General features: G+C 38.4%; 1 protein-coding gene across 2 annotated transcripts in view; it reads right to left on the reverse strand.

The window, feature by feature from the left end:
* Nucleotides 1–793: 793 nt before the first annotated feature.
* rnf152 (ring finger protein 152) overlaps nt 794–12,633 on the reverse strand; it is a 38,109-nt gene continuing 26,269 nt past the window's right edge. The window contains exons 2-3 of one of the 2 annotated variants that reach the window (XM_023325980.1): nt 7,220–7,345; nt 794–2,184 (exon numbers count right to left, since the gene is read on the reverse strand). In XM_023325980.1, coding sequence (XP_023181748.1) covers nt 1,419–2,069 — 651 coding nt within the window. In that variant the 5' untranslated portion in view covers nt 2,070–2,184; nt 7,220–7,345 and the 3' untranslated portion in view covers nt 794–1,418. The remainder of the gene's footprint in view (nt 2,185–7,219; nt 7,346–12,633) is intronic. The other variant, XM_005810768.2, reaches the window with a different exon arrangement.

The following is a 12,633-nucleotide window of genomic DNA, read 5'->3' on the forward strand; positions in this document are numbered from 1 at the left end:
AGAGAATGCCAGGTTTTACAGATAAGAAGAATCCAAAGGTTGAAGGATAGCAGCTCTCAAGGATTAAACTGCTTGTTTGGCGCAACCTAAAAGCCAAAACTCAATACACACAAAAAACATTGAGATTTATGAGGCTTGAACAAACAAATGTTTTTAATTAAAATATAAGTAAAGCAATAAAAAACTTCTATTGGCTGATTTAAACAAAATTTCACACTTTTACAATCCTAAAGCATGTCAGAGCTAGCTGTGTATAGTTCAGCTGTACAATATACTGCTAAACAATTCAGCCTATACAGGGTCTTTAACAGGAAAAAAAAAGAAAATCAAATGGGAAGGTGTGGATGTTGATTCCCACCGAATCAGAGAACAGTCCAGGTTCTGGATTTTAAAGGGGACCCATTACGCAAAATTTCCATTTTGCATGCTTTTCTCTTTTATGTGGGTCTCAGTTGCTTCTAAAACAGCACAAGTGCTTAAAAAATCCCAAGTTGATGTTTTTTGGTGTTTGGAAAATTAACCATTTTGAAATGTTTAACGTCATAAACCAAGCTGGGTTCCAGGATGTTTGGGCAGCTGGTTTTATCACTGTATCAGTACAATGGGTGCTGGAAAAGACAATGTTTAGTTGTTGACTTGCCAACCAGAAACCACTTGCTGCATTATTATTGGTTGTGCAGGAGGCTCCACTTTTGCTTTTCAAATATGTACGGTTGTATAATTGCGCATCTTTTTGCAGCCATTTTCTTGTGTGAGTGTAAATGTTGAGTTGGGGGGCGTGGCCAGCAGGAGCTTATTTGGATTTAAAGTGACAAGACACCCTAAGACAGCTCATTATGAAAGGAGCTCAAAATAGACTAAAATCTCATCATCTAAGAATGACTTTGTGCAAACAAAAGTAACAAACATATTTTGTACAAACCATAGACCTATCCTAACCTGTTCAAGCAAGCATTATACGTCACCTTTAAGACACAGCGCTCAAAGCCTCAATATGGCTAATAAAAACACAGATAACTGATGAACTTTTACAAACCACACAGCAAACAGGCGTTCCAGTCACTTCGAGTGTAATGGATGTCTACGTCACTCTAGGAAAACACAATCAGCTGTCTAAAAAACAGATCCACGGTGACTTTCAGAACGTTCTTGAAGAAAACACAAAGATGTAGCAGTTTTTAGAACCAACACACAGCTGGTGGAAAATATCCGTTTTCAGTTTTCATAATTGAAAACAAAAAACAATTCTGACAGACAGTTTATAAATCTCCTTTTCATTGTTCCCTCATCAGTACTACTCCCCTTTGCTCTGTCGTTGCCGGGTTTTCCTGTGATGTTAAGCAATGTCTCCACTCCTCAGAAGAGTTTGGGCCACTGAGGAAGGGGCGGAGGTCCGCAGGAGGTCAAATTGACCTCCCTCAGCCGCAGGAGATAACAGTGAAGCGTTTGGAGATGCAGGACATGTTGTGCAGCACGATTCCCAACAGGAACAGCAGCACACACGCCACCAAAATAACCGTGCAAACGCCGGACCATGTGGAACCCTTTCCTCCTCCAACAGGGCCGGGAACTCTCCTCTCACCTTCGCTGCCGTCCAGCCCGACGCTCTCCAGGCCCATCGCCAGGCCCAGAGGCTGCTGTTCGGCCACGGTCACCACCGTCACGCCCTTCTGCTGGCCGCCAGGAAGAAATCGGCAACCCAGGTCTCCCGGCAGGCCGAGCGCCCGCTCCTTGGTGACCGGCAACGGCAACATGTAGCAACCATTGCTAGGGAGGCGGATGAAGACGGGCGTATGCTCCGAGGCGTGAGGTATAGCGATGACAGTGATGATGTCCGGGTCGTCTGGCAGCTGGGAGACGGACAGGCCGGGGGGAAGCTTGGTGACGCCGCGGCACCAAGGGCAGCGGATCTCCTTCTGGGTGCTGCGCATCTGGGTCAGGCACACGGAGCAGCAGGTGTGCCTGCAGTCCAGGAGTTTGGGCCGCCGCCGGGGGCTGTAGTAGTTAAAGCAGATCTGGCATTCCAGAATGGAGTCCTGGGAAAGAGTCTCCATGTTGGAAAGGTGCATCCAGCAGCCAGTAGCTTGGTTAGTCTCAATGCAGAGCAGGTTGTGATGTTTTGCAATCCAACACTGTCCTCAACTTCACTGTCATCAAAACCCTTCAGTTGGCGAAATGTTCCATCTGCAACAGAAGAAGAAGAAAGACCAGTCTTTAGAAACTGCATGTAAAATGAAAGCCTTTCTCAATCACACGACAAGACCTGTTGTAATAAGAAAGAAATCAATTAATCGCATGATGAATTAAAATTAGTTCAATAATTTTCATTTGAATGATTTATTGTTTTTGCATTTTGAATTTAAGATTTAAAAAAATCTTTGTAAATGTGCTCTATTCAAAACTCTTCAAGTGGCAATTTTACCTTAAAATTAACTTCAAATTATGTTTAACACCCCCCCCCCCCCAAAAAAAAAAAACTCCTATTAAGCACTTACTGCAATTTAATTATACATCAGTTAATCTAAAACAATTAACAGATCAGTCCTACGCTGTACTGCAGTGAAGTCAAGCAAAAAGGGCTGAGCTTTTTGTTCTGATGCTTGACCATTTTTTTAGCTGCAGATGAATTTTTCTGTGACAAATAATCCAGAGTTTGCTAAAGGAATGCAATGTTATTGCAATTTATGGAATAAAATGTTTATTTTCTCATTTAAAAAAGAAATTCAATTACTTGGGTTTTTTTGCATCTCCTCATGTATTTCTAATATTGTATAAAACAGGCAAAAAATATGCAGAAAGTGCCAAATTGGTATCCGATTAATCAATTAATTGTCAGAATAACCGATTAATAGATTAATTGCCAAAATAATTGGCAGAAAAATCAACTACTAAAATAATTGTTAGTTGCAGATTAAAAGATGTCATTTGCAGAAAGAACCACACAATTAGAGCAGCAATGAATTCAAAACTGAACAATAAATACAATTTGCATTTAAATAAAAATAAAAAAAGAGAAAGAAAAAAGCCTGTACAAATGTTCTACACAAAACTCCTCAAGTTTCAGTCTTGGCTTCACCCGGTTCAAATTATATAAAAAGAAATTTCATATTAAGAACTTTCCTGATACCCAATTAATTGGTTAATCCAAGACACAAAAACATGGCAGATTTGTATCCGATTAATCGCTAGAATAATTGATTAATCGCTAGAATAATTGATAGAATAGCTGTTTTCTAAAATAACTGTTAGTTGCAGCCCTATATTTAGATATGAGAAACAACTGGCATTCTTGTGAATGATGCAGACAATGTATGTATCATCCAGCAGGTGACTGCAGCAGCAGTGTATTCATACGATCCTTCGGTATTTGTCTCGACTGTGGCTGTTTCCTTTTTCTCCTTCAGGCCTCACACTCCAGGAACCCCTCCGTCTACATCCGACTCTTCTTGCATAATCACGTCCTCAGCGTTAATTCATACGGAAGCGGCCATAGTTTGTTTTTACAGATGATTAAGCCCTGTCAAAATACCACCGTGGAAACATTGAATACCAAACAGGGCCAAGCCGCCTATACGTTTTGTTTCTTTGCCCAAATTTTCAAGTATGAAAACTGCTGAGGAGGAAAAAGAGGAAGAAAAACGAGTAGATTTTCCTCTCTTTCTCTTTTTTTTCTACGCTGCCATCACGACAGAGACGCTGTCCCTTCAGGCGTAAAAAGCGGGAGAGGACGAAGTGAGATGGAGAGAAACGATGATAGAAATAGAAAAAGGTGACCACTGATTGTCTCGCAATACTGAGCGTCGGTGTCCCTTATCAGAAACAAGATCTCAGGTAATTACAGCTCTCGTGGCGCCCCGTAGGGACACCGATGCAGCAGGAGAGAGATAAGAAGAGGTTTCACATCAAACATGTTCAGAGCAGATCATTCAGTCCTGCTGGCGAGGTTCATTAAAGTGCAGATCAAACTCGACCTTGGATGGAAAAACATAACAGGACCAGAAAAAAACATCAAATATCTACTCAAATCCTCTCTGGATATAAAGAATTTCAGTATGGAAAGAAAGTATACCATCTCACATTTCATAATAATTTATTAGACAAACATAAGAGCAAAATGGAAAAGCTGTGCATGGATACAAGAAGAACACATAATGAATTTTAGCCCGCTTTTCTTTCCAACATTGCTTCAGATTAGTTAAGTCTCTCTCTCTCTTAAAGGGGCGACATTATGTATTTTCCAGACACAGAGGGTCACTTTATATCACAATCTAGTAACTATTTCACCTTCAGTCATTATAAAAATACTGTAAAAATTAAACATGATTAGTTTTTGTCTCTTTCAGAAGCTCCTGTTCTGTGTGAAACGTCTAGGAAGTAATCACAACAATGCTCCTCCTTATGCCATTTACAACTGTTTTAGGAGCAAAGAACTGAGAAGTAGTTCACAATGTGTTTAAATGTTATAACATAGTAGCTTTTAATGTACCTTTTTGGGTTTTCTGAAAATATATTTTTTAAATATTGCCTCAAAATTGAGACATATAGCTGACAAATAAAGAGAGTTTTGACTTTATGATTCAGTTTTAGGGTGTTTTCAAACCTAGATTCTGTTCCATTGGTGAAAACAAATTGCATTATTTGTTACATTTTCATCTGCTGTGGTTTTCTTTCCCACTGCTCTCAGTAAACCAAACCCTTTGAAAAACCTGTTCCCCTCCTCGTCTGTGGGGGCGCTGTACCAAGAACCACCAAAGGAAACAACACAAAAACCTCCAAAGCCAACATGAGCGCAACTTCCTTCTTCACAAAATACAAACAAAAATACAGCAGATTTCAGATTTTGTAGGATTTCTTGTACGTCTTTTTCTCCAGCTAGAGCTAGACTCGTTTGTTTTGGTCGTATTTACCCAGAATGCCCTGCGCTGTAATCCACTTCCTGTTTTTGGAGCGGTATCCGGTCCGCTAGGCGTTCACATATGCATTCGAACCGCACCAGAGTTCACATTAAACAGACTAAGATGAAGTTCGTAGGCAGACCAGAGTTCAATCTTTTGGTATGATTGCACATTCACACCTCAACAAACAAACCGGACCTTCTAGAGTCGGATTAAAGTGGACTAAAGACGGCTGGTGGGAATGGACCTCTGTGTTAAATAGGAGCCATGATGCCTGCAGCCAGTAAAGACTTTACTTCAGCACCAAGTGTTGAGCGGATCCTCGATAGGTTTGCCAGGTCAATACCTCGTGAGTGTCATCGACTCCAGCTGCTCAAGCCTCTCCATCCTCTGCCTCCCTGGAGGCAAAACACTCCCTCCTTAACCGAGTCTGGAGGCCAGACTGCTCACTTCTTCCTTCATGGCTGACCTAGTTTCTCCACACCGGCTCAAAGTAGAGAAAAGGTGCTGAAAAGTCCGGTTTCACGGAGCGCTGAGGCAGATGGGACAGATGGAGAGGAAGGCAGAGGATTCCCACTGACAGATGAGGGTTTTACCAAGTCCTCTCCCCACAGATATGGATTAGCTTTGATCTGACTAAAAAGCTTTGTGGCCCAGTATTCCCATACACTCTGCTGCTCCGTTTTGACTAAGAATCCTTTCTTCCTCTACACAAAATCTTCACACTTATAATTTTTCAAGTGACTTACTTCCTTTTTCTGCCTCAGCCACACGTTTTCTACACGTTAAAGATAAAACAGAAGCTAAAATACCTGATTTATGAACGCCAATACCAACAATATGAGGTAAATTATGTTAAAAATGACCTACTATGCTTCTTTGAACAGGTCAGGATAGGTTTATGGTCTATGCAAAACATGTTCATTACAAAGTTTTGCACAAAATCATTCTTAGATAATGAGAATTTAGTCTGTTCCTTTCAGAATACGCTTTTAAAGGGCGTCTTGTCACTTTAAATCCAAATAAGCCACGCCCCCAACTCAACCAGGTAAAAATGGCTGAAAACAGAGTAAATATGAATTCAAAAATAAGCAAACTCTAATGATTATTGATCCCAAAGGTAAATTTAGTAGATAATAGCTTAAATAAATGTGTAATTATGCAACCATATATCTTTGAAAAGCATTAGTGGAGCCACCTGCATAACCAACAAGAATGCAGCAAGTGGTTTCTACACTTGTCCTCTCCAGCAGCCATTGTATGGCACATACAGCGGTAAAACCAGCTGACCAAAGATGCAGGAGCTCCTTGAGTTGCTAGGTAACGGGCAGAACTCTGTTTAGGTTGCTAGGTAACGGCTGTGCCCTTTGAATGTGCCTTAACAAGCCAGAGGTTTTTAAAACAGCTCATTTTCCAGACAGCAAAAAACATTAAGTTATTACTAAAAACGTTTGGGTGTTGTTGCCGAGACCCAAATGGAATAATAATACATGAAGAAGGTGAATGGGCTGCATAGTGGTGCAGTTGGTAGCACTGTTGCCTTGCAGCAAGAAGGTCCTGGGTTCGATTCCTGGTCTTTCTGCATGGAGTTTGCATGTTCTTCCTGTCCATGGTGGGTTCTCTCCGGATTCTCCGGATTCCTTCCACAGTCCAAAAACATGACTGTTAGGTTAATTGGTCTTTCTAAATTCTCCCTAGGTGTGTGTGTGTGTGTGGTTGTGTCCCGTCTGTCTCTGTGTTGCCCTGCGACAGACTGGCGACCTGTCCAGGTGACCCCGCCTCTCACCCAGAACGTTAGCTGGAGAGGCAGCAGCTCCTCCTGACCCCATTAGGGACAAGGATGTTAGAAGATGGATGGATGGATGAAGAATGTGAATTTAGCACAATAGTTCCCCTAACTATTAAACTGTCCATTTAAACTATTAAATAGAAAATAGTTCAATTCCACTATTGCAAATAATTTAGTTAAAAAACGTTTTTCATGAACTGAGTTTCTGTAAAAAAAAAAATCAATACAAGGTTACAAAGCTGCTCAAGCTACAAGGCTGAGCAGCTTCTGTTGGTTTTAGCTGTATTTGGTCATTTTAGCAACAGTTTTTACACGTCGCCGTTCAGATAAATGGAGAAAAACCTTTTTCCTTTTTCTAGTTTTTTTAGAATCATTTCTGAGGTCGTAAAACAACAGAGATGACCAACTCCATCTGCAGCATAATGATATGATTTATCGGTTCAACTGAGCAGTAACCAGGGCGAGCTGGCTGACCCACTTTCTCTCACACCCACCAACTGTAGACACAAACACAGAAATATCCAGAGAAACTAACGTCTGAGGGAAAGTTTTCCAGTCTTTCAAGCAGTTTGTGTGAAAGCTTCTGCTTTTGTAGCTAGAGGACGAAGAGTGACCGAGCAGCAGCCGTAACGCGTCTGATCCACCAGGAAGCGCCGCACACCTGAGGACACGGACAGGAGGTAAAAATAACCGCACATCCAACTCCACACGGCTGACATAATAACATAGCTGGAAGCAGCACAAAGCAGAAGATTGTTTTCATGCAGGAACCCTCGGGTGGTTTGAACCGGTGAAATGTCAGAGCGGCGGTGACGCACAGAGGGATGCAGCTTCAAACGTGCAACTTCGTTATGGATGTGTGTCTTACGACGGCGTGTCATGGCCATTATAGGTAGGAAAAATAAGGAGGAGTAAATTTCTGCCATAAAACAAAAACAAGGACATTTCTGAGTTTGAAAAGAAAAATAATTGTTAGAAAAAAACACATTTTGAGAGTAACATCAAAAATCTTCTAAAAATATTTGAAATGTTGAGATTAATCTCCAAAATTTCTTGAAAAAGACTTCCAAAAGTGGAAAAATTCTGACTTTCGAAACTAGAAAAGTTTTTTCAGGAATATTTCTTTGCATAATCTAAAAAACATTGTTTTTGTTATTGCTAGCATATTTTCTACTTTTCAATTGCGTTTCAAAAACCAAAAGTTTGCAAGAAGCCCTTAGAAACTTAAAAATTTATCTCACGCATTTTCAGCAAAAAACTTTTAGTTTGAGAAGTCCAAAATTTTCTAGAAAAAAAACTGAAATTTTGAAATTAATCTTTGAACTTTTTCTTAGAAACAAGAAAATTTCTGAGTTTTAAAAGTTGAAAATTTGCTAGAAAAGTAAGGAATTTTTTGATGAACTTGATCTTAATACGTCAGCATCAAATTATTATCAGTAGCAGGACTTTGAAACAAGTCTATGTCTCATGTCAGATCCCGATAACCAAGCTTTCGTCTCATCGTTTTAGATGTTTTTCTGCTTACACTATGACTCTATTCGATAAAAATCTGTAGTGCAACTCATAGAAGGAATGATTGAAATAAAAGCCACTTTTTGGAAAATATTTCCTGTATTTGTCGTTTAAAGAAAGTGAGAAAAATCTTATCTTGTATGAAAAAACAAATCTGAATTTTTTTTGCGCCACATCGGTTGGCAAGGGAGATTTTTTGTCTCTCTGGATAAAATTGATTTTTCAAAGATTTTAGAGGAAGATTATTTTTGATTGATTTTGTACTGGGTTGCCAATAAAAAACACATTTTATGACTGAAATTTAATGTTTTACTCCTGCACAAACAATCCCCAGAGAGTTTTCTGGAGGTCAGAAGCTGAGAGAATAAAGTATATTTTCTCTTCTCTCTAAGAAAACAGTACGTTGTCCTTGCCGCGACCCTCCTGCCAGCATAAATATTGATAAATGCCAGCCGCGATAAGCCGATTTCATCCAGTTCTACATTATCTGACCAGCTGATTTATCTACACTGAGTCCAGATTTGCATTCACAGACAGAAGCGCTCACTTCTCCTTTTCACCTCCGTCGTCCTTTATTCTCACCTGATCCGCGGCGGAGGAAACACAATAATATTTCACAAAATGGAATCGTAAACCTCAGCAGCTGAAAGTGATTTACAGCAGCTCACGCTCACATGACAGATAAATGGATTCTGACTGCTGTAAGAGTTGGTTTTAGTGAGCGATTCATCTCCGTTTGCTTTTATTTCCTTTTATTCTCCCGTCTCCGCCTGACTTGGTTGAGCTGGTGGGATTTTTGCATGAAGATAAATAGGTCAGGAAACCAAAACACAGCTTCCTCCACGGAGACACAAGGATGGCGTGGTGACCTCCTCACCCAGATATCTCCATCTGGACTGGAGATAAAACTCCTTTAAAGTGTCTAACAGCTGAAGCAGCCATGCAGAACCTAAAATAAAACCGGATCAACTGGATGTTTCACGGAAAAAGATCAAACTGTTCTTCAGAAATGTTGCATTTCATTGTTTATATCAATTAATGAGTTAATTTAAAGTTGACTGATCTAACATTTCATTTCTTATTAAAAACCTGTGCTTAGAAAAAAATATAACATTTTACTGACTGAATTAACAAATAAAAGTGATTTTCTCACATTAGACCCATTTATAAAACATAGCAAAACAGTAAGCTCCTAGATTGATGTTTGAAGAGAAAAATAAAAGATGAAAAGAACTAAATGTATAAAAGGCATAAACAGAGGGACGTTTGTGCAGAAATTGTCTTAAATTAATGCTGCAATTTGGCTCCATTAACTCACAATTGCCCTCAAAATCATCTTTATTTATTGGCACAATGTTTTACTAGATTACAATTATAAAAATAATTGTTTTGTTGCAGTTATAGTAAATATCAATTTTCATCAATGAAAAGGTATTTATATTATGAACTGGAATCAAACCAGTTGGAGATGGTTTGCTTTGGAAGCCCAAAACATTTTTTGTTGCCAAATATTTGATTTATCAAGTAGGAAGTAAGAAAAGCACGCCAAGAGACGCGTATTCCAGGAGTTGATGTAGTTTCCTGTTGCACCATGGGAGCTGGAAACCGGGGAGAGGCGCATCGTGTCAGGGCTGACACTCGTTGGCTTGTCAAGCTGGAAATTGCCATAATGTGTCCTGCAGTGGTCGGCTGCACAGGCCTCGTTCTGCGGCTCCATCTGCGGTTCTGACACACCAACACAGGATGCGTCGCTGTGGCGGCGATGAGCAAAAATCTACCTCTTAATGCAGAAATGCATTCAGCCTCATCGCCTTAGAAACACACTGGACGGCCATCTTGGGTTTGTTTCTTACAACATTTCAAAATGACAAAACTTACAGCAGAAGATGAGATTACACATCAACACGTGAAAATCCCTTAATAAAGAGCTGAAGATTTAATGGAGTCCACATGACTAACCAGCAGGGATGGCAATATCTGAACACTTCTGAAACACGCTGTGTAAAGTAATTATGATGGTCAATTCAGATAGGAAAAAACGTATGCCAAAAACGCAAACATTTTGAGATTAATCCCAGCAGGGGTTTTTTTTTGTTTGTTTTTTAGAAACACAAGGAATTTTTTGGGAGTTTGAAAAAGTCGAAAATTTGCAGGAAAAAAGTCAGAAACTTCTAGATTAATCTCAAAATATCCAAGAAAAACAACATTTCAGAATTCAAAAAGTCAAAAGATTACCAGAACAAAAAAATGTTGAAGAAGAAAAAGTTTCTCAGTTAAAAAAGTTTAAAAATAAATAAATAAATAATAAAACAAAAACTAACATTTTGAGATTAGTCTCAGAATTTCCTGGAAAAAAAGGAAATTTCTATATTTTAGTCGAGTCAAACGTTTGCTAGAAAAAAAAGTCAGAAATTTTGAAATTAATTTTAGGAATTTCTTTAGAGAGAACTTGGAGTTTCAAAAGTAAAAAAATGTGAAATTTTCTAGAAAAAAACTTAAAAAAGTAAAAATTTGTTGACCTTTGAAACTCTGAAATTTCCTACTTGTTTTTTTTTAACTTCTGAGATTAACATCAAAATTTCCATGTTTTTTTGAGTAAATTATTGATTTTTCAAACTCAGAAATTTCAGAGGTTTTTTCTAGAAAATGTCTGAGTTTTCTGTTGGAAATTTACTCCTTTTCTGATCTATCTGGAATCGCCCTAATACTCTGTCATAACCCAACCACAGAAATGACAACTATATAAAATCCCAGGCAGCGTCAACACTTCAGCACGTCAGAAACTAAACTCTTCAATCAAACCCAATGCTGCTTTTTTTTTTTTGCGAAGGCAGTGAATGCATCACGACCTCACTTCCTGTGACTATGGGAATATTTTCCACATCATCGAGATGCACAGCAGGACAAGCTGTGAGTGTTCGCTCCCTCTGCAGAAGCTTAAAATGAAACTCAGCAGGGAAGCGTTCCAGGTTGAGATAAATAAATAACTAACGCACCTTATTGGATATTCATCACATGTATCGGCTTCTGCTTAACCTCCACCTTGAAGCACGCATACAGAACATCAGGCACGCTGCCGGGGGACGGAGGCTGGCGCATCGCCGCTGGTTTGTCAAAGATTTGACCCAAAGTGGTTGGAAAAATCCCTGAGGTGAAGGAACATTTATGGAACTGTCTTCAAACTGTTTCAGCGTGTTGCAGATAGAAAAAAAAGAGTAAATTCTGCTGAAAAACTTGTAAATTTATGAGTTTCAAAAGTTTAAAAATTTGCTAGAAAAAAAAAATCTAAATTTTGAGATTAATCTAAATTAAATAAGAAGTAAGTTTGTGAGACAAAACTCAGATTTTTTCTTGAATAAATCTCAGAAATTTCTGAGTTTGAAAAGTCAAAATTTTCTAGAAAAAACAAGGAAATATCTGAGCTCTGAAAGTTAAAAACGTTTGACTTGAAACTCATAACATTTCCAAAAGTTGACAATATTTGACTTTTAAACTCAGTAATTTCAGTTTTTTCTAGAAATGTCTTCAAATTAACTTAAAAATGTGATTTTTTTCTAGCAAATTGTCAACTTCTCAAACTCAGAAATTTACAAAAAATAAATCTGCAAAATCTCTGAATTTATCTCAAACTTTCTGAGTTTTTTTGGAAGAAATCTTTTGTATAGATAGACAGACAGGTAGGATAGTACATTTTCAACAATATTAAAAATTATTTAACAAGTTCTGATATCTTGATGAAAAGTTACTTGTAAAATCTGTTAGTTGCCCAGCTCTACCAAAAGGTCATATAATTATTCACCCACCCAATCATAAAGTAGGTCATGTTGTCAATTCCAAGCATCCAACAATCCAAGTGAATGAAGTTTCATCAGCGCAGACAGAGCGTTTGCATGGTGTTGTATCAAATTTAACAGTATTATTGTTTGGTGACTGATTACCTCGATCTGAATCTGATTGGATTGAATTAATTTAATCTGGATCCAGTTGGATTCTGTACAATTAAATACAGATTTGGCCTGTATGTTTTGGAAAGTGCCTTAATCCATAACAGTTATCATGTTATCAATCTGTGATGGACAAATAAGCAGAACTTCATTGAAATTTGTCCCAAAAAAATTTTATGTAAAGATTTTTTCCATCAAGGATGATTTAAGACAAGAAAACTGTATTTGAGCAGAAAAACAATTAAATTCAGTCCAAATACTGATTAAATGAACCTCATAAACAACCAAATAGATGGATGATTCAGCAAGTCACACTAATAAAATAAGATACAGGCACAAAAAAGCATTTTCTGACAATATGCTTACACTTTACACTTGTCCGTCTGCAAAAAAAGCAATATAAAAAAACTGGCAGGAAAACAATCTTTACATAAGTTCAGACTACGCATCTTATAATGTAGTCCCAACCCTACACTGCATAAGAAGCCCTTGA

The sequence above is a fragment of the Xiphophorus maculatus genome, chromosome 21, assembly GCF_002775205.1.
Source record: "Xiphophorus maculatus strain JP 163 A chromosome 21, X_maculatus-5.0-male, whole genome shotgun sequence".
NCBI lineage: Eukaryota > Metazoa > Chordata > Actinopteri > Cyprinodontiformes > Poeciliidae > Xiphophorus > Xiphophorus maculatus.